This window comes from Ahaetulla prasina, chromosome 1 (genome assembly GCF_028640845.1).
Source record: "Ahaetulla prasina isolate Xishuangbanna chromosome 1, ASM2864084v1, whole genome shotgun sequence".
In the NCBI taxonomy this organism is placed as follows: domain Eukaryota; kingdom Metazoa; phylum Chordata; class Lepidosauria; order Squamata; family Colubridae; genus Ahaetulla; species Ahaetulla prasina.
Window position 1 is genome coordinate 342,783,851 of NC_080539.1, and position 23,104 is coordinate 342,806,954.

Below are 23,104 nucleotides of genomic sequence, written 5' to 3' on the forward strand. Positions count from 1 at the left end.
TGGCAAAAAACACGATTTCTTTAATTTGAAGTGTAATTCTTATAGGCAGACTACTAACTCTCAAATGGCAGCATGATTTGCTGGACTTCTACTCAATTAGAACTTTATTTGGCCAAACCAAGATAAAAAACTGCCACTAAGAAGATACAATCCATTGCAAGCACTTTGGACAACTGAAGTTCCATTTTAAGAAAAAGAAATATACAAAATTAGAATGGTGCTTAGGCAAGCCATATTCAACTCTTACAAATCTCGCACAAAGCTGCCAGCAGACAGAATTGCATGGTATACCTCTGATAACACACTAATATAAATTTCCATCATCTAGATTTTATGTATTTTCTTATAATACAGGGTGTGCAAAAGTGGCCTGCGTGATATATTGCACATAAAATCTAAAATTCTGTTTCAGAAAATTGAAATAGCTCTAACTATACAGAAAATACTAAACTGTAAAAAGCCATATTACCTCCAAATTGATGCACGTAATACTGACAAAGTTTTAAAATTGGGACAATATACATATAAATTACAGTTAAATAGCATAAAATTTAACCAATCAGCAAATTGCTGTGTTTGCTTCTACCACCAGAAATATCATCCAAGAAAACTAAAAGATCTGCAGTGTTAGACAAAGCAAAGTATTAAAGCATTTCTGCTAACAGAGGTAGTGCCAGCCACATCCAACCAGAAATTCATCTCTGATCTAGAATATTGTAATAAAATGTAAAAAGACTATAAAATTTACAAAAATAAATAATTTTAAATGTTTTACAAAATGCAAGAGATTTTGCTGCCAAGTATCTAGTATCTTCAATAAAGGGGAAGAGATCTGTAATTTCTTAAATACTTTAAAAATATACTGTACTGAGGTTGCAAATCCATGTATGCAACTTTAGTGAATGCCAATAAAGAATGTAATTTAATACTAAAAATAAATCTTTAGACTTCAGGCAATGTTTCCCCTTATGAAAATCACTGTTCTGCAAATTCTTCACACAGATTGAAAATTGCACATTAAAAAGTTAGAAACACATGAGAAATACTCATGTATAGCCTAAAAGAGTTAAAAAGATTGCACAACTGATTTAATTAAATACTCCATTTTATATAACAGGCTGTCATTATTATTATTTTTTTTTTTGGTTTATAGGAATTCTAGGGAGGTTTTGAGAACCATTAAAGACAAATGTCTGTAGCTGCCCTTTCTGGCATAACACTTTGAAGTTCGCTCTCCTCTGGGACTTATCTTCAACCCAGCTTAGGAAAACGTATCTTTGGGCTAGCAAAGGTGTCAGGACCCTACAAGAATTTCCATAATATGGTCTAAATCAGTGATATCACTTCTGCATATTGGGATGTTGTTTGCTGAGGAAGAATTACAAGAAGGGAATGTCTTCAATGTGTCTTCTGTTGTTGCCACAGACAGTGTTCTTGGAGGAGTTGGTGAGGGGCAATCGAAGTCTGAATCATACATTGAAGTGTCAATATCTTCAAATATGTCATCAATAGCTAAGTCCTTCAAGTAACTAGTTGAATTTGAAATTTCAAAGGAACCAAATGCACATTCTACTCCTTTCAGGTCTTGTCTATCTTCTTCTAACTTAAGAACTGACATTTCAGAAGTCTTGAATTGATCATCTCCAGATCCAGCCAAGTAAGAAGGTGGACTCACATCTTCCATGAAGTCCAAATCTTTTAGAATAGAGGAAATGGCTGATGACATGTCATTATCTGAAACCATCAACAAGCTATTTTCAATTGGACTTTCCATAGACCGTGGTTCATAACCATATGATTCTGGTTGAATAATACCAGGCAAAAAGTGTGAAGGCATTCCAAAGAAATCAAAACCTAAATAATTGGAAGGGGTAGTACTTAAGCCATTGCACATGTTAACAAACTGTTGGCTAGTTTCTTGTCTCATCTCTTCTTGGATTTGTCTGACAGTATTGGCTATAAGCACAGAACGATGTAAATTTGGTTCCACCAGCATCTTATATGTCTGTAACTTGGCAAGGCAAACATTGAGCACCAACTGACGCTTGAGTGGATATGGCAGGTTTCGACTGGAATCAAAGGCACTTGACACACCAGCCATGTTCTCTTCATAATCACTCAACTTGCGTTTCAAACCTTTTCCCAACATGAACCTGGAAGGAAAAAAATGAACCAATGAGCATTTCTGACTTTATAGTATTTATTTTTATCCATTCATTTTCTATTCCTTCATTTACTATAACCTTAGGGATGGGTTCATATCATAGGTGGGTTTCAGCAGGTTCTGACCACTTCTGGAGAAGCGGTAGTGGAAATTTTGAGTAGTTCAGAGAACTGGTAGTAAAAATTCTGACTGGCCCCGCCCCCATCTATTCTCTGTCTCCCAAGTCCCAGCTGATTGGAAGAAAATGGGGATTTTGAGTGGGGTGGAAATGGAGATTTTACAGTATCCTTCCCCTCCCATGCCCATCAAGCCATACCCACAGGATCAGTAGTAAAAAAATTTGAAACCCACCACTGGTTCATATACTTTTTCAGAAGGCTTCCCCTTGACACATAACTTGGAATAGTTGTAACATTAATAAGCTGCATCTTCTTCATTTAGACTGATTAATCTTGGACAAGGGAAAGCATCTGACTTGTTCTAACCGATAATTTGGGTAAGACAGAATAGAATTTAAGGAATTTTAGATTATTTATACCAGAAAAAAGAATTATGAAAACTTCAATTAAAAAAAAACCCACCAGGAATTCTGGCCAGGATCATGTATTTAGCAGCATGTAGGCAAGAGCAACTGAAATCCTACAAACCTATGTCCCTGAAAAGTTAGTTTCTTTGTTCTTCCTTTGACAAGTAGAGAAAAAACTCCTCCATATTGTGTTAATAAAAATGCATATTGTTAATTTTCATTAAGAACTTAGGATGCAGGCTCATGATAAATAACCTCTTTCACAAGTTCTGATTTCAAAGCTAATATAAAAAGATTGAGAATTCCTTCTTCTTCCCCTCCACTTTACCAAAAGAGATAAAGCATCAATAATCACTTCCCCTTATTTGAATTAAAATAGTTGGGGTTTTGGAGAGAAGTTGGGCTCTTCAATGAATGCTTTTAATATTGATCATGCTGATAGTCTTGACCCCTCCCCAGCCAATTCAGAAGGTAGACTTTTTGAGTCTTGATGCACACCGGGGAAAAATGATTTGAGCAAAATTATTACTTGTTCTAATTCTTCTTATACATTTTAATTTAAATCCGCAGCTTGGTTAAAGGCTTTAATAGACAACAAATACAGCTAAACAGACAAATATTTTTCAAAGCAATAAGGTTTTCCTCATGATTATAATTACATAGTATTCAGAAGAGGGCTTTAAGCCACTCCTGGCATATAAAAAACACTTATGTTTAAGAAAAGAAAAAAGAAAAGAAACAGCATAGAAGCTACATACAAAATACAATTTCTGGAACTCTTACCAGCCCTTTAATAGGAACTCCATTTTGGATCATGTGCCTGAGAAGAAAGAAGGCCCCAGAATGGAAGAGTGGGCAACATTCCAGTCCACAATCAAACTGTTTTTCCAAAATGGATGGATATACGGTAATGGAGAATTTTTTTTTATTTACCCAGCCCATTTCTGTACCTGATCTTTCTGTTGTTATTGGCTTCTCCCCCTACACCAGCTTGAATTACCTTGCTGGCAGTCTTCAGCCCATTCAAATAATTGATTTTCAATATTCCATTGGACTAAACTGAAAAAAATGGGAATGAGTTGGAGTAGCAATCCTGCCAAAACATCTCAATGAAGGAGAGGAAATAAACTCTTGATAGCCTTCCTCTGAGCCAGATGCATAGGATTGTAATTACAATTGCCATCATCAGAAGCCAGAAGGCCTCTTACAACTGCTCCCAACCCCACCTCATCTTTAGCATATGATTTCTATGGATTTTATTATATGAACCACCATGGCTATATAGAATAGAATAGAATAGAATTTTATTGGCCAAGTGTGATTGGACACACAAGGAATTTGTCTTGGTGCATATGCTCTCAGTGTACATAAAAGAAAAGATACGTTCATCAAGGTACAACATTTACAACACAATTGATGATCAATATATCAATGTAAATCATAAGGATTGCCAGCAACAAGTTATAGTCATACAGTCATAAGTGGAAAGAGATTGGTGATGGGAACTATGAAACGATTAATAGTAGTGCAGATTCAGTAAATAGTCTGACAGTGTTGAGGGAATTATTTGTTTAGCAGAGTGATGGCCTTTGGGAAAAAACTGTTCTTGTGTCTAGTTGTTCTGGTGTGCAGTGCTCTATAGCGTCGTTTTGAGGGTAGGAGTTGAAACAGTTTATGTCCAGGATGCGAGGGATCTGCAAATATTTTCACGGCCCTCTTCTTGATTCGTGCAGTATACAGGTCCTCAATGGAAGGCAAGTTGGTAGCAATTATTTTTCTGCAGTTCTAATTATCCTCTGAAGTCTGTGTTTTTCTTGTTGGGTTGCAGAACCGAACCAGACAGTTATAGAGGTGCAAATGACAGACTCAATAATTCCTCTGTAGAATTGGATCAGCAGCTCCTTGGGCAGTTTGAGCTTACTGAGTTGGCGCAGAAAGAACATTCTTTGTTGTCCTTTTTAATGATGTTTTGATGTTAGCTGTCCATTTGAGATCTTGCGATATGATAGAACCCAGAAATTTGAAGGTTTCTACTGTTGATACTGTGTTGTCAAGTATTGTGAGAGGTGGAAGTATGGAAGGGTTTTTCCTAAAGTCTACCACCATTTCTACGGTTTTGAGTGTGTTCAGTTCCAGATTGTTTTGGTTGCACCACAAGGCTAGTCGTTCGACCTCTCGTCTATATGCGGATTCGTCATTGTCTCGAATGAGACCAATCACTGTTGTGTCATCTGCGAACTTCAGTAGCTTAACAAATGGATCATTGGAGATGCAGTCATTGGTATACAGAGAGAAGAGAAGTGGGGAGAGCACACAGCCTTGGGGGGGCCCTGTGCTAATTGTACAGGTATTTGATGTGATCTTGCTTAGCTTCACCTGCTGCTTCCTGTTTGTTAGGAAGCTTGTGATCCACTTACAAGTCTGTTCCGGTACCTGTAGCTGGTTTAGCTTAGTTAGAAGAATGTCTGGAATGATGGTATTGAATGCTGAACTAAGGTCTACATAAAGGACCCTTGCATAGGTCTTTGGAGACTCAAGATGTTGTAGGATGTAGTGCAGAGCCATATTAACAGCATCATCTGTTGATCTATTTGCTCGGTATGCAAATTGCAAGGGGTCTAAGAGCGGATTCGTGATGGTTTTCAGGTAGGAAAGCACTAGCCTTTCAAAGGTTTTCATGACTACAGATGTTAGACCAACTGGTCTGTAGTCATTCAGTTCCTTGATGGTGGGCTTCTTCGGCACTGGGATGATGGTAGAGCGTTTGAAGCAAGAAGGAACATAGCACATCTCTAGTGATTTATTGAAAATATGGGTGAAGATGGGGGCCAATTGGTCAGCACAGACTTTTAAGCAAGAAGGAGTTATCTTGTCTGGGCCTGGAGCTTTTCCTGGCTTTTGTCTGTGAAATAGGTCCTGCACTTCCTTTTCTGTGATCACTAGGGGTTGTGAACCCAATGAAATGGGGTCAGTTGTAGGAGGCTTGGCTGTTGTTGGTGTGTCTGAGATGGGGTTGTGGAGATAGGTGGCGGTAGTTTCCTTTCAAACCTGCAGTAAAACTCATTCAGGTCATCTGCCAGTTGTTGATTACCTTCAGCCTGGGAAGGAGGTTTGCCATAGCCGGTGATATTTTTAAGAGTTTTCCACATGTTTGCTGGTTCATTTGCTGAAAATTGATTCTTTAGCTTTTCAGAGTAGCTTCTTTTGCTGCTCTTATCTCCTTGTTAGTGCATTTCTGGCCTGATTGTACAGCATTTTATCACCTTTTCTGTAGGCTTCCTCTTTGGAATGTCGTAGCTGCTTAAGTTTAGGTGTAAACCAAGGTTTGTTATTACTGTGTATTCGCAAGTTCCTTGTAGGTACATAGGTCTTCACAGAAGCTGACATATGATGTTACAGTATCTGTGAGTTCATCCAGGTCTGCAGAGGTATCTTTAAAATATTCCAATCAGTGCAGTCAAAACATGCCTGTAGCTTTAATTCTGATTCCTCCGTCCAGGTTTTCACTGATTTAATTATTGGTTTTATGGCTTTAAGTCTTTGCCTGTAAGCAGGTACAAGGTGAATCATGCAATGATCAGAGTGTCCTACAGCTGCACGTGGTAAAGACCGATAGGCATCTTTTAGTGTTGTGTAGCAGTGGTCTAGAGTATTCTTGCCTCTGGTGGGACAATTGACATGCTGAAAGTATTTTGGTAGTTCTTTCCTTAAGTTTGCCTTGTTTAGATCTCCCAAAACAATGGCCAGTGAATCAGGGTGTTTGGCTTCAGCCTCCATGATTTGGTCAGCTAGAGTTCGTAATGCCTCATTTACACAGGCTTGTGGTGGGACATAAACAGCAATTAGAAGAAATGAGGAAAATTCACGAGGCGAATAGTAATACTGTATTTATGCTAGTTGTAGTGGAACGTTTTATCAAAATGGCTCATTTCATGCCTTGCAAATGTTTGCCCACTATTAAAGAAACAGCTCAACTCTTTTTGGATCACATGGTGTCTATACTGGTACCAGACTGGGACAGTCAATTTATTCCGAGTTCTGGAAAGCACTGTTACTACAATTTTTGAATCTCAAGGTTAGCTAGTTCTCAATCACCCTGCCATGAATGGTAAGGCTGAGAAAACTAAACAGATGCTCCAGCACACTAGTGGGTTGCCCCCGGTTTGCAAGAAGCAGTAGTAAAACTGGCGGGAGGCTCCACCAACTGACCCGAACATCATCAGGAAGTTTCTGCATATGCGCAGAAGTGGGCATGCGGCCCCATTGCGAACCAGTAGTAAAGGTAAGTAGAACCCACCCCTGCTTCTGCAATACTTAAAATGTTACTATACCTGCACTGAAGGTGACTGATCCTCATAGCTTCCCCTAGCAGAATTTTCCTACAATAATGATTTGCTCACATTGATTACTATGATCCCCCTTCAAGCTCTGCATCGTGGCTTCTGGGAATGGTAGGCAGTCAGGATGTGTGTGTTTGTATGTGCACGTGCACACACATATTCCTCCTAGCTCTCTGTGAGCCTTCTGTTGCTTTTGATAGCATCGATTATGATATCCTACTTAACTGAATGTGGAGGTTCAGGAAGGGAGGGGGTTTCTCCTTTCTCTGGGGATGATTCCACTTTGTGTTGGACAGGGGAGGAGAGGCCAAACATGGAAGCCTTTCACACTGGGGTGCCTCAAGGCCTGATGCTCTTGGCCCTTATGTTTATAATATGTAGAGAACCACTGAATGAGGTACAATTCGAGGTACTGGTTACCCACTTATAAAGCCCTTCACATGGCACATGGTCTGACTATCTGAAGTACTGTCTATCTTGCCTTTCAGATCCCTTCACTCAAACAATGCCATCTATTGGGACCTAGGAAGCGTGCCTTCTCTGTTATAGCACCTCCCCTCTGGAACTGCATCCCTCCCCACCCCATGGGTTTCCACCTTGATGACATTGAAAACCTGGCTATTCCCCCATCTGTACTGTACTTGCGGTACAGTAATGTTGAGCTCTTGTTTAAAATTGTTGAATGAAATAGCTATCTTTTTGTCAGACATGCATTAAATTTGTTCTCATTGTTTTATAGTGTCCCTTGCTTACATTGCCATAATATGTCCAGAGCTGGGTGGCATCTAATTTGAATGAAACTTTTAAGAGAATCTCAAATGGTATTAAACATAGTGTTACAATAACATCACAAGAAAGACTTATAACAGCTTACTCTGATTAATTGATGTGGAACTTGAACACTATTCAACACTTTAATTGTACTTTAATTGTACTTTAAACTAAACATTGTATCTTGCATCTACTGTACTATTCTATGTTTATATGAATCCCAAACTACAATAGGAGAGACTAAAATGTTTACATACAATTATATATGTGCCCCTTAGCTCTTCTAATATGTTTCATTCATCCTTTACCTAAAAAAGTGATCGGAGAACTTGTGTTGTAAGGGTCCATTTGTAGCTTCTAAAAATCTTTTTTTCAGGCTCTATAAAACATGATGCAGAAATTCAGCAGCAAATCAAACAACTATGGTGCAATACTTCTGTTTTTGGTAAGAAACAAAAAATGGGAATACAAGCACTCAAATAAGCTATTTTTTAACCATTCCTTTAACAAACACAATCCTTACTGGGACATGTCAAATTAGTGCATCACCATATGACCCACTATCGGTCTTGCTTCAACCTGCAATTGGTTGATTAGGATACTTAAAATTCTTAATTATGTAATTTATGAAATGATCCATTCAGAAGTTTAACCACTTGAAACAAATTAACCAAAAAGTTGTCCTTTGGATTGAAAAATAAATTTTGAACTGCTCTGAAATTTTTATGTATGTTCATATTATGGCAAGCTACAATTCAAGTCAGCTGTGAAAAGAAAAAAACTGTTGATTCTGAAGCACCCAAAAATGTACAGCTGTTAGCACAGGGCAACTGTCAGAAATGTCCATCCTTGTGAACTTTTCAGTTTTATCTTATTACAATTGGTGACCTGGATTTGGAAAAACAGATCACATTCTAAATCAGTGATCCCCAACCTCTCTGGCTTTGTGGAATGGCAGGGGGCGGGGGGTGGGAGAGGGAATGGATATACGCGAGTGGTGGGCAAGCACATGTGTGCACTCCATTTGCATGAGCAGCGGGCACATACACCTGCTGCTTGCACAAATGGAGATGCACATGCATGCTCATCCGCTGCTTGCGTAAGTGAAGCTTCGCACGCCTGTGCGCGTTCCCCTGCCGCTTCCGTGGCCCAGTTCCAAACGAGCTGCAGCTCGGGTGTGTGTGTGTTGGGGACCCCTGTTCTAAATAGTGATGGGGGAAAAGAGAACCAGAATTAAGACCAAAACCAAGATGAATGATATTTCAAATGGAAAAAAAATGGAATTTGGAAACAGATAATCTCTTATTACTATCTGCTTTATGCAGGAGAGTACAGGTCCATCAGCAAGAAAGCATTACTGATATATCTTAACTAAAAGGCCAATTCCCACCTTAGTCAATATAAACTGTCAAAAGGATAAGACATGTTGTACCATGAGTCATGCTTAAGGAACCTTTTCTGTTCCCAAAATTTGAAGACTTGCCCCAAGCGAGAAGAACGCAGATAAAAAATTGCAAATAAATTACTGATGAAGAAGAATACATTGGTAAGAACCTTAAAAACCAATTAATAAATATATTTAAAATCAATATGCTCCAGTGCAACACATAAACATTTGTGCATCTTTTGTAGGAAGTTACGGTTATTCCTACCATTAATTGCCTCCCATGATAGGAAAGGAAATTTTTTTGGGTTCTGTTCTCTCCACTGACACAATAACTTCACTAGGTTTCCAGCAGCTGAAAAGGTGAGGGTGCCAATTTGAACTCTTCTGAAAACACTGGCAAGACTAATCTCATCAAAAGTTATTTCACCTATGATAATAGACAACAATAAACTCTTCCAGCTTTGCAGCACTAGAGAAAGCTAAATAGGACTTAAATTCCAAGTATAACTTACTTCAGTTGGGCTGTGTAGAAGTCAGAACAGGCCTGTATCATGGAAGCGGCCTTGAAATTTTGAGCAAATCCTGAGCTACTCCTGACCAAGAAGCTCAGATCCAATACTAGCTCCTGCAGAATAGAGAATCCCCAAGATGCCATGAAAACCCAAGGGCAGGTTCATACAAAGTTTGTCAAATATTCAAATATGCTTTTGATCAGTAAAACATTTCTGCTACTCTACTATCATGATACACAGGCTACTGTACCCAATGAGCAAACGTGAGTGAGAAAAGTTCACCTTCATCCCATAGGCAAATATTTTGCAACTCAGGATAAGCCCTGATTTTCAATCAATCCTAGATGAATAAAATTACAGTAAAATGTGGGTTTTTAAACTGACTTGATCCGTCTCTCAAAACATTTTTAATTTTTTAAAACAATTGTTTCCCTGGGACAAAATAATTACTAGTTTATTGAAGCATGTTTATATATTATTATATTTCATAATTGTTATACATTACATAATTGTAGCAGCATTATTTGGAATACATAATATCAACATTTTATGAACCAGTAATTATTTTAGTAATTCTTGCTATTATCTTCTCTTTTGTAAAATGCATCAATTAGAACATATTCCAGGGAATACTGTGAAAAAAAAAGCAACTCCAGAAATTAAAGAGTTCCCATTAGTGATGTTCTGACTTCCATAACCTGAATTATGTATTTGATTTATCCGAGCTATTTAAAACATAATAAATGGGAAATTAATGTGTTTTTGAAAGAAGCCAGAGATGTTATCTTTTATGTTTATTGTTGATGTAAAGACAGAAGACATAGATAGAATATAATTACTATTAAATAATTTGAGCTGTAAAATAAATGAAATAGCTGGTACAGTCAAAGTAATCTCACAACTACAGAGGAATTTGCCTATGTTTTATATTGTTACTATTGCTCATTTAATCTGAAAATTAAATATATTTGCACTGATATTAAATTTGGTTAATAAAAATCAATTACATGTTTACTTAAAAGTGAGCATTATGCTCAAAACCTATGAGTCACATAAATAGTATTTTAATTTCTAAATGAAAAGAGAAATAAACAAGATGAGTGTAGTTAGTCATGGCTCAAGAACAGCTTGAAAGCACACAATATAGACTGTAGGAACCAAGCAAGTTTGATTCTGACTAGCGTCTACATTAGAGCTCACCAAAGAACTACATGTATGCCAGTTTGTCTCTTTGTCTGAAAACTGACAGAGACAAAGAACCTTGACAGAAAGATTCAAAGCTTTCTTTTCCAATGGAGTTAGTCAGTAAAACAATAAAATGCTAACTCATTTTTTGCAATAAGCAAATAAGTATCAATATACATATATACATACAAAGAACTAGGTCAGTGATGACTAACCTTTTTGTCATGGTGTGCCAAGTGCAAGTGCACATGTGTGCATGACCCCCCACGCTCTGCTGCCCTCCCCGCACATGTGCTCCCCTGCCGCCCATTTTGAGCCTAATAGATCTCCCTGCAGCCTCCTGGGACCAAAAACGGGACACGCCACCCCCGTGCTCCCCCTACACATGCCCGCACGACCCCCATCCCCCCACGCATGTGTGCATGACTCCTCATGCATGCGCATTCCTATATGCGCCTCGCCAACTGCACATCCCGGAAATCAGCTGGCTGGCGGGAGGCACATGTGTGTGTGATGGAGCTGAGCTGGGCGACGGCTCGCATGCTTGCAGAGAGGGCTCTGGGTACCAGTTGTGCCACGCATGCCATAGGTTCACTATCAGTTCTTGCTTGTTGACTACTTTGTGCAGCAACCATTCAAGGTTACAGTGGTGTTAAAAAAACTAACTTTGTGACCAATCTTTGCATTTTCAACTGTTGCAATGTTCAATGTCCATGGTCACATGATCACCACTGCAACACTTTGCAACTTGGCTTGCAACAATCCTACAATCACATGGTTTTCCATTTAGCAACTTCAGGCCATAGCAATCAAATTACGGGTCCCAATTATGTAGCCTAAGCAAGGGCTACATGTAAACAAAATTTCAGTGCACTTAAGACATTCACCTGAACACACGAAGGCTTGAAAGTACATAAAAAGATGTCCCTGTCCAAACTCTCTTTAACTTCCACAGGTTCATTGGAAGATCTGAAAGAAAACAGTATTCCCCATTGTTTGACTATGAAAACAGCTTTCCATCTTTATAGAATATTTTATTAATGTGAATATACAAGTTGTTTATTTTATTAAACTTGTATGCTTCTCATCTTGCCAGAAGTGACTCTAGTGGCTTATAAACATTCTGTTAAAACACACTATAAAACGATAAAGGATCATAAGTTTAAAATTTAATTAAAACTAATCAGGATGAAGAGGGAGGGAGCAAAGTGAGGTGAGGTGCTATCTACTCCATTACCCATCTCCAAAGTTGTTAATAAGAAAATATAGCTCCTCATGTAATCTGGGACTTGAAAGAATAAAGGACAGGGTAATCTAGTAGTAACTCATTTTCAAGGAATCTTGCATTCAGCAAACACCTGAATAAATTTTTCAGTGTTTTTGTCTGTGCACTTAAAGTAAGATTGGTTAAAAAGAAACTCCAGTCAGCACTCCTTGAATTGTTTCAAATGAGGAGTTCAGCTGCTCTTTAATGGCCACATGAAAGGATGTCAAAAGTGCTGCACGTGCAAAAATTGTTATGAATCAATGTAACAACACTGACTTATTTCAAATGTGTATTACAACAGAAAAACAAAAGGCAGTGTCTGAAGTGGTGGAAGCAAGGACAAATGCAAGAATATTTTGTTTAATGCCTAAATTTCTGTGGCCTACTAATTTTTCTAGGACTGTATATACCTGTGTTTTCCCGAAAATAAGCCCTAACCAGAAAATAAGCCCTAGCTTGATTTTTTAGCATGCCCCTAATATAAGCCCAACCCCAAAACAGTGCCTGGCAGCAGCTGCAGCCCGCGCAGTGCAGGTGATGAGCCTCCCACGGCCACTGGGAGCAACCAACTCTCAGCTTTCTCCATGGCCCACATGTCTGGATTGTGTGCCTCCCTCACGCCTCTGCCTCCATCTGCTGCTTGGACAAGTAATCCACTCACCTGCGCTGTAGGGGCTGCGCAACCCCCAAGTGTATCAACCAAGGGGCCAACAAGCTGCAGCTGCTGCCAGACACCATCGGCCCTATATGCTCGCCATCTCTTGTGTGCGCACCTGAGACTGGGGTGCCCAGCCAGGCTGATCATCCTGATATTGTGTTTCCCTGAAAATAAGCCCTAATATGTCTTTTTTGAAGCAAAAAATATATATAAGACTGGGTCTTATTTTTGGGGAAACACAGTATGTATGATAGCACAAAGTTAAAATTACAAGTTAGAATTACATTATGATCCAAAACGATCCTAGTAAGGTATATTAACAATAACTTGATCCAGTTATTTGGTCTGTACAGTGATCCAAATTCAAAGAACAAAAAGCAATTCAGAACTAAATCATATGTACGTTCATGCACTATAGACCAAATTGCCAACTATTTGTCTGATAAATCCAGAGTTGCTCCAGACAGCAAGATGGGTAGCATCTATGAAATTTTGGCTGTAACATTATATATTGACTGTGGCTCAGATCATGAGATTCTTCTTGCAAAATTTAGGCTTAAACTAAAGAAAGTAGGGAAAAAGATACACCCAGTTGAATGCAGAATTCCAGAGACTAGCTAGAAGAGATAAGAATGCATTCTTAAATGGACAGTGCAAAGAAATAGAAGAAAACAATAGAATAGGGAGGACCAGAGATCTATTCAAGAAAACTGGAGATATGAAGGGAACGTTTCATGCAACGATGGATATGATAAAGGACCAAAATGGCAGGGACCTAATAGAGGCAGAAGAGATTAAGAAGAGGTGGCAAAATTACAGAACTATACAAGAATGAGCTTAACATCCCTGATAACCACGATGGGGTGGTCACTGACCTTGAGCCAGACATCCTAGAATGTGAAGTCAAATGGGCCTTAGGAAATCTGAGCAACAACAAAGCTAGTGGAGGAGACAGTATTCCAGCTGAGCTATTCAAAATCTTAAAAGACGACGCAGTAAAAGTGCTACACCCAATTTGCCAGCAAATTTGAAAAACTCAACAATGGCCACAGGATTGGAAAAGGTCAATTTACGTTCCAATTCTAAAGAAAGACAATGCCAAAGACTGTTCAAACTATTGCATCATTGCACTCATTTCACATGCTAGTAAGGTTATGCTTAAAATCCTACAAGCTAGGCTCTAGCAAATATGTGGATCGAGAACTACCAGAAGTACAGGCAGGATTTCGTAGAGGCAGAGGAACTAGAGATCAAATTGCCAACATACGCTGGATCATGGAGAAAGCTAGGGAGTTCCAGAAAAACATCTACTTCTGCTTCATTGACTATGCTAAAGCCTTTGATTGTGTGGCTCACAACAAATTGTGGCAAGTTCTTAAAGAGATGGGAGTACCAGACCATCTTATTTGTCTCTTGAGAAACCTGTATGCGGGTCAAGAAGCAACAGTGAGAACTGGATACGGAACCACTGATTGGTTCAAAATTGGGAAAGGAGTCCGGCAATGGGCTCTGTGGCTCAGGCTGCTAATGCAGTCTGTTATTAACAGCAGCTGCCTGCAATTACTGCAGGTTCTAGTCCCACCAGGCCCAAGGTTGACTCAGCCTTCCATCCTTTATAAGGTAGGTAAAATGAGGACCCAGACTGTTGGGGGCAATAAGTTGACTTTGTATATAAATATACAAATAGAATGAAGACTATTGCTAACATAGTGTAAGCCGCCCTGAGTCTTCGGAGAAGGGCGGGATATAAATGCAAATTTAAAAAGAAAAAGGCTGTATACTATCACCCTGTCTATTTAACTTATATGCAGAGCACATCATGAGAAAGGCGGGGCTAGATGAATCAAAAATTGGAATTAAGATTGCCGGAAGAAATATCAACAACCTCAGATATGCAGATGATACCACTCTAATGGCAGAAAGCGAAGAGGAACTAAAGAGCCTCTTGATGCGGGTGAAGGAGAGTGCAAAAGTTGGCTTGAAACTCAACATTAAGAAAACTAAAATCATGGCATCTGGCCCTCTCAATTCCTGGCAGATAGATGGAGAAGAAATGGAGGTAGTGACAGATTTTATTTTCCTGGGCTTCAAGATCACCGCAGATCGGGACTGCAGCAAGAAATTAAAAGACGCTTACTCCTGGGGAGGAAAGCTATGGCAAATTTAGACATCGTACTAAAAAGCAGAGACATCACCCTGCCAACAAAAGTGCGTACAGTCAAGGCTATGGTTTTCCCAGTTGCAATGTATAGCTGTGAAACCATATGGTTTCACAGCCTTTCTTATGGTTGGACCATAAGAAAGGCTGAGCGCCAAAGAATTGAGGCCTTTGAACTCTGGTGCTGGAGAAGATTCCTGCGAGCCCCTTGGACTGCAAGGCGAACAAACAAGTCAGTCCTAGAAGAGATCAACCCTGACTGCTCTTTAGAAGGCCAGATCCTGAAGATGAAACTGAAATACTTAGGCCACCTAATGAGAAGGAAGGACTCACTGGAGAAGAGCCTAATGCTGGGAAAGATTGAGGGCAAAAGAAGAAGGGGACGACAGAGAATGAGGTGGCTGGATGGAGTCACTGAAGCAGTAGGCATGAGTTTAAATGGACTCCAGAGGATGGTAGAGGACAGGAAGGCTTGGAGGAACGTTGTCCATGGGGTCACGATGGGTCGGACACGACTTCGCAACTAACAACAACTATTATATTATGATTCATTTTGTTCTTAACAAAACAAATTTATATATAATTTTAGTTTAAGATACACTATCATTGATATAAATACTTCAGTTACTGTGTATTTGTGACAGATATCATGAAAACATTCATAAATTCCAGGAGTACTTTAACACATTAATTTATATATGATTTTACAAGAAGTACCTTCACCAATGCAACTTTTTCTGTTGAAAGTAAACTGACAGTTAATTTGAACTGGATAACCAATATTGATTTGTCAGCTTACGAATATGTTTTATCTATAAAGTTTTTAATGTAAATTACACTGAATGGGAGCAATTGCAAGATGATTTGTATACTGGTAAACAGAAAACTCAATGGAAGATTATTTCAATATATATTTACAGTACTAAGATTACTGTATGGACAGAGATGGAAAGATTTGATATTACCCACTAAGGAGGAATGACAGATTTTGCTGCAAGTTACATTGATTTCTTTGATTATAGAAAAGACATCTATATTTATTGTCTACTTTTTGCATAAAAATGAAAAAAGTGAATTTGTGATATACAGTGTTGATTAGACAGGATAGATTATAGAAAAAGCAATATAATGTAACTTTAGAGAGTTCAAAATATCTTTGTACTTATAACTGATGTGAACAATATAGAATAGAATAAAATAGAATAGAATTTTTTATTGGCCAAGTGTGATTGGACACACAAGGAATTTGTCTTGGTGCATATGCTCTCAGTGTACATAAAAGAAAAGATACGTTCATCAAGGTACAACATTTACAACACAATTGATGATCAATATATCAATATAAATCATAAGGATTGCCAGCAACAAGTTATAGTCATACAGTCATAAGTGGAAAGAGATTGGTGATGGGAACTATGAAACGATTAATAGTAGTGCAGATTCAGTAAATAGTCTGACAGTGTTGAGGGAATTATTTGTTTAGCAGAGTGATGGCCTTTGGGGAAAAACTGTTCTTGTGTCTAGTTGTTCTGGTGTGCAGTGCTCTATAGCGTCGTTTTGAGGGTAGGAGTTGAAACAATTTATGTCCAGGATGCGAGGGATCTGCAAATATTTTCACGGCCCTCTTCTTGATTCGTGCAGTATACAGGTCCTCAATGGAAGGCAAATTGGTAGCAATTATTTTTTCTGCAGTTCTAATTATCCTCTGAAGTCTGTGTTTTTCTTGTTGGGTTGCAGAACCGAACCAGACAGTTATAGAGGTGCAAATGACAGACTCAATAATTCCTCTGTAGAACTGAATCAGCAGCTCCTTGGGCAGTTTGAGCTTACTGAGTTGGCGCAGAAAGAACATTCTTTGTTGTCCTTTTTTAATGATGTTTTTGATGTTAGCTGTCCATTTGAGATCTTGCGATATGATAGAACCCAGAAATTTGAAGGTTTCTACTGTTGATACCGTGTTGTCAAGTATTGTGAGAGGTGGAAGTATGGAAGGGTTTTTCCTAAAGTCTACCACCATTTCTACGGTTTTGAGTGTGTTCAGTTCCAGATTGTTTTGGTTGCACCACAAGGCTAGTCGTTCGACCTCTCGTCTATATGCGGATTCGTCATTGTCTCGAATGAGACCAATCACTGTTGTGTCATCTGCGAACTTCAGTAACTTAACTGATGGATCATTGGAGATGCAGTCATTGGTATACAGAGAGAAGAGAAGTGGGGAGAGCACACAGCCTTGGGGGGCCCCTGTGCTAATTGTACAGGTATTTGATGTGATCTTGCTTAGCTTCACCTGCTGCTTCCTGTTTGTTAGGAAGCTTGTGATCCACTTACAAGTCTGTTCCGGTACCTGTAGCTGGTTTAGCTTAGTTAGAAGAATGTCTGGAATGATGGTATTGAATGCTGAACTAAAGTCTACAAAAAGGACCCTTGCATAGGTCTTTGGAGACTCAAGATGTTGTAGGATGTAGTGCAGAGCCATATTAACAGCATCATCTGTTGATCTATTTGCTCGGTATGCAAATTGCAAGGGGTCTAAGAGCGGATTCGTGATGGTTTTCAGGTAGGAAAGCACTAGCCTTTCAAAGGTTTTCAGGTAGGAAGCCACCTGTTGCATTTTTTTTCTTTTTTTTCTTTTATTGTACTTTATTACTTCCTCCTTTACTTTATAATAGCTTATTAGATTTATTTTCATGTTTAAAAGTTTTAATAAAAATTTATATAGATTTGTAAACAGTTTTTTAAACTGCAACCCTAAGTATACTCATTAGGAATAAAGTCTCACTGAGACTTAAGAATTACACTTGTAATTAAGAATTGGGAATTACTCTTAAGTAAACACATTTAGGATTCTACTTGTAGAATCTGCTGAATCTATTCTCATTCCTACAATTTAGTTCTCTTAGATTTTAGGATCTCATTCATTTTTAAAGGTAAATTAAAGAGGAAGAATAAGCTCAAATCAAGAATATATTCATTCATGTAACTATAGGTAGCCCTGACCTATGATCGAGCATTTAACAACCATTTGAAGTTTTAATGGTACTGAAATATGTGACATTTGACCAGTCCTCACACTTATAACCGTCACAGTGTCCCTGCAGTCATATGATCAAAATGTGGGTGCTTGGCAACCAGCATGTATTTACCACAGTCGCAGTGTCTCAGGCTCATGTCATCACCATTTATCACATTCCTAGGGAGCTGTCAACAAGCAAATAAATGGAGGAAACTGGATTTGCTTAATGACAGCAGCAACCAAGTCGTAAAACCGCATCACACCTGATTTTTTTAACCTTCGGTCCCAACTGTGCTTGTAAATCAAGAACTACCGGTAGTGGCTTAGAGTACTATCAACCGAAGTACAGCAGCAAGAGAGAGTGTTTTGTTCTTTATAACTTTATATTTTCTTAGTTTTCAAAATCTTTTTACATAAAGCAGGGGTAAAATCCAGCAGGTTCTGACAGATTCTAGAGAACTGGTAGCGGAAATTTTGAATAGTTTGGAGAACTGGTAGCAGAAATTTTGAGTAGTTTGGAGAACTGGCAAATGTCACCTCTGGCTGGCCCAAGAGTGGGGTGGGAATGGAGATTTTGCAATATCCTTCCCCCAGGAGTAGGGAGGGAATGGAGATTTTGCAGTATCCTTCCCCAGCCACACTCACCAAGCCACACCATGCCCACAAAGCCATGCCTACAGAACCGGTAGTAAAAAAATTTGGATTTCACTACCGACAAAGATTTGAGGGGTCTTTGGAGCCCTCAGAGCTTGGTTGTTTTCTTGCAGACATTTCAATACCCAAACTAGGTAACATCAACAGTGCTAGTCTAGCACTGATTAGGTTTACCTAGTTTGGGTAATGAAATATCTGCAAGAACCAAGCTCAGAGAGCACCAAGGACCCCTCATTTTAACCCTGAGCCACAAATACTTCTTTATTGGTACAAAGAGATTTTGCTACCTTTTCCCTGAATCATAATTCTATCTAAAAGAAGTAAGATAGCAGTAGTGGAGTGGCTGATGGATGGGAGATCTGTATGAGGGTTACGAATAATAGACGAATAGCAGATTAAAATTCTAATTCTATCTATTACGACGTTTAAGGAAGCCTGCAGGCAGCAACCCTGTGAAATCATTAAGCAATCTCAAGAAACTGCACTTTGAAAAAGAACGAAGCTTTAAACTTAAAAATAGTTTCACCCAGAATAGTTCAGATAGGGTGCAGTTTGTCCAAAATACTTGTGTAAACACAGTTTTGATAAGTCAACAGTGCTTTTCAAATGATACAATTTTAAAGAAAAATTAAATATTTGGTTACTGTGAAAGTATTTTAGAATAGAATAGAATAGAATAGAATTTTTATTGGCCAAGTGTGATTGGACACACAAGGAATTTGTCTTGGTGCATATGCTCTCAGTGTACATAAAAGAAAAGATACCTTCATCAAGGTACAACATTTACAAAGATTAATACAAAAATTAAATTGGTGGCTAATAAGAATATTCTAATTCATATTTACTGCCTTGTCGATATTTTTAGCACTGTGTAAATAAATGTATTTAATAATTGATAGCTATACAGTATAGCAAATAATTATATATCAATGTTCCTTACTAGGTAACTACCACCACTGCTATTCATCACACATAGGGCTGAAAAAAGCCCTAATAGCACAGTTCAAAAGTCTCAGATTAACTTGATATGCTTTTAAGTGTATAAAATCTCACACTTAGGCATCATGCATATCCTTCTACAAAACCACACTGAGGCCAAAATAAAAAATGTAGCACTGATTTATTCCCTATACGTGGATCCTCCCCTCCAAAAATATAGGAAGACCCAGGCAAGCAATATCTCCAAAATTATGTACTGTACTGCATAAAATGCTACGAGAGTTACATAGGCCATACTTTCAGATTTTATTATTCTCTGCTTTAATTTTTTTAGAGTCTTTAATTTGGAATCTAATTTTTTCTCAAATATAACATCTACAAGTAAAACAAATACTATAGGACAGAAATATGTGTCCTATATTTTTGCTATTAGAAATTGCCAGTTATGTTTACTACCAGCAAATAGACAAAGAATATAAATGATTAATTTCAGATCAAAGTACTGCTTATTGTAAAAAACTCAATAATTTAAAGAAATGTAACAAACTTAAAGCAGAGTAGCCCTTAATACATTATTTTGAACTTAGTATTAATGAACTGTTTTTAATTGCTGAAATAAGGAACTAAACCAGTGAGAAATTGTCCTCTTTTTGCATTTCATTTTCTATTAAAGTTAAGACACAAGGGGCAGTGTATTCAAAATGAAAGTAGACAGAAGTTCCTGGAAGCTGTTGCATGCACCTCCCACAGTAGCAAGATTTAGTTTACAGGACTCTGATTTTCTGGATGATGAAAAATAACTTTCCACTCTAGACTGACAACTATTTAAAACAAAACAGACAACCTCATTACAATTCTGCTCTTAAGGATAAAGCTACACCTCTGTAGCTTTACAAATTTGCAAACTTATTTAAACTGCCTCATTTCTTAAATGAAAACATTTCTCCTTAAAACTTCTGTTGATAGCAAGCTTGTTCCTAAATCTTTCATCCAATTATATAATTACAGTTTTATTTCAGTCCATACGATAGCTAGGCTCACCTTAAAGTTAATCACAAGATAGTTTCCAGCAAAAGATGAAAATCTTTATCCTAACCCTAGCCCAAGAACTTTTTCCTATTGACATTTTCTATCTCTGATCTAACCATTCTTGAGGAGTACTTCAATGTTTTTTCATTCATATGCAGCCAATGTTCTAAGTCTCAAATAATTTCCACATCTGCTTTCTGGCCATCCAGTTTCTAGTCTGTGCCCAATCCTCCCACAATTTCTTTTAATAAGCCCCACACAAATTTAATGTATCTTACAGAACTGGACTTCTATTCTCTTCAAATACGCAGAATTAACTAGATTTTTAATCAGTTTTTACATACTTGTCGATATATCCTTCATTTTGAGACCTCATGAATCCCTATTTGCGTGACACTTCTTCAGAGCAATGAAAATATTAAGTATTCTTAAATACTCAACTAGAAACTTTTTGCATATTTTGCATATTACTTTAAAATTTACTTTTCTGTCAAAAGCAGAATTTAAAGCAGCCACCCCCAAAATAAAAAAAACCAAGAATAATAGGAACATTGGTATTTTATCATTCACCTACAAAGAAACTACTAGGCTGTTTCAAATCACCTGAATACAACTTTATTCTAAGTTGGCCAACCTTGCATAAGTTTGGAAGTTATGCTAGGTGTGGTCAGTTTAATACTTGGATGGTGACCATCGGAGAATAGGACAGTTATAGCTCTTTGGTTAAAGCTCACTTGAAGGAGACCCCACACCTTTTATACAGCTCTAGGTTTATTTCCTGGCAGTAACTTAAAAACTCCCTGTTTTTAATCAATCTTTATCTTACATGGGATCTTATTCAGCTACGTTATTTAAATGTTTCCAAAAACATATCTAGATATCAATACTCTAAGCCTATTCTACAATCCCAATGTTTTATCCATTATACTGCAATACCAAGAAAAGAATGTTTCCTGAAAATATACTATCTAAACTCAATCTCTTTGCCAAGGTACACCTCTCCAAACATTGCAACAGAACATTTGTGAAGTATCCCTCCTTGATTGCTGGATTCAGCTTTCACACTCCCCCTTCGTACTGTATTGGTAACACTGATTGGTTGAACAAAACGGCCTCAAAAGTAACATATATTATCTACATATCTTTTATACATGACCCTACCTAGCTAAACCAAAGCACCACTCTTCAGAAACAAACCTCAGATGATTCTCAACTGCTTTCAGTCAAATAAATCTACCCAGTTCATGCCCCACCCACTTTTCCTAAAGCCTTCATTCAGCCCCACAAGCCTGCCACAAAATTGTTTCCCACATTCAAATACCACCCAGGGCACCAGCAGTTTCTTCCTTGCCATCTCTTCAGTGGGCTCCTCAATTCCTCCCACTAATTTTACTTGGCTTTTTCTCCTCTTTTAGCAGCAGACTCTTTGACTTCCCCTCCAACACCCCCCCCCATTTCCTCTTATTGGCAGCTTTTGTGAATCTCCGTCTGATACCCACCATCATCTTGCTCTTATCCATCATTCCCTCCCAGTCTTCCTTATACAACTGTAGTTCTTTCCCCAAATGCAAGCCCTCCAAATGTGATTTGCAACCCCTATTATCGCAACCAAAAAGATGGCAATTATCATTCCAAACATCTGAAAAATATATGGGGGGGGATTACCCCAGCTCACGGTGCCTGTGTACATGGGGGGGGGATAACGACGACTTGCTCAACGTAGTTATTTTCTAACCCAAGCAAGCTTCTCTCAAACGATTCACACCGTCGTTTGTAAGGTGCCCCTCCCAGGCCCCCAATTCTTTAGTTTTTCTGGCCGAGATACCCCCAATCTTAAGTTTTCCCCGCCACATTCGCCAGCCTCTATTGCCTTACCAACTCCCCGAGATACCCAAAATGCAGGTCTCTTTTTAGTTGTAACTCCTGACTTCCACCTCTCAATTTAGCTCAGTACCGTCTTTTCCTCGCCCTGCACTGTCGCGACCAGCCCGCACTTGGCTTCCCGGAGCACCTTCCCGGACGCCTGTCCCCGTGTCCATCGTTCCCGCGACCTAGACCTGAGTTCAGCCAACCAGCCCAGAGTCTCACTTACCTGCTAGGGCTCCAGAGAGAGTCGAGGGACACACGGGATCCCCTCTCCCTCGGCTGGGCGGCGCGGCGCGGCGCTGGCTCCCAACCCAGCCAGCCGGGATCCCTTAGAGGGGCTGGGATGGCCAAATGCTTGCGTGCTGAGATGAGGAAGGAGGAGACGAGGCGGGGGGAAGAGAAGGAGGAGGAGAGGGCGGTGGCAGCAGCAAATGAGCCCCACCCCCTCCCCGCCAGATCTCGGCGACAACAAGAGCCGTTACTCCTCCCCTGTGCAGGAATAGCCCTGGACTCAGAGGAAGGAGGGGCGTGTGCGCGCCCACTCTTCCTCGTCCTTCTCGAGCGCTCCTCGCTATTGGCCTGCCACGCCTCATCTTGCCCAGCAACCGATTTTTACTGGCTTTCTCTTCGCGGGG

At 38.9% G+C, this 23,104-nt stretch overlaps 1 protein-coding gene across 5 annotated transcripts; it reads right to left on the reverse strand.

Moving 5' to 3' along the window:
* LOC131187978 (SERTA domain-containing protein 2-like) lies at positions 1-22,994 on the reverse strand. 5 transcript variants are annotated; one of them, XM_058162864.1, is made up of 5 exons: positions 22,696-22,970; positions 11,773-11,854; positions 9,701-9,813; positions 8,110-8,180; positions 1-2,153 (listed from the first exon to the last, which is right to left on the reverse strand). In XM_058162864.1, the coding sequence occupies exon 5, from the start codon at positions 2,147-2,149 to the stop codon at positions 1,295-1,297; it is 855 nt and encodes a 284-aa protein (XP_058018847.1). In that variant the 5' UTR covers positions 2,150-2,153; positions 8,110-8,180; positions 9,701-9,813; positions 11,773-11,854; positions 22,696-22,970; the 3' UTR covers positions 1-1,294. The 5 variants fall into 5 exon arrangements, with proteins under 5 accessions (XP_058018847.1, XP_058018845.1, XP_058018844.1 ...); XM_058162862.1 differs by lacking the exon at positions 8,110-8,180 and having other exon boundaries at positions 22,696-22,994; XM_058162861.1 differs by lacking the exons at positions 8,110-8,180; positions 11,773-11,854 and having other exon boundaries at positions 22,696-22,994.
* Between the last annotated feature and the right edge of the window lie 110 nt (positions 22,995-23,104).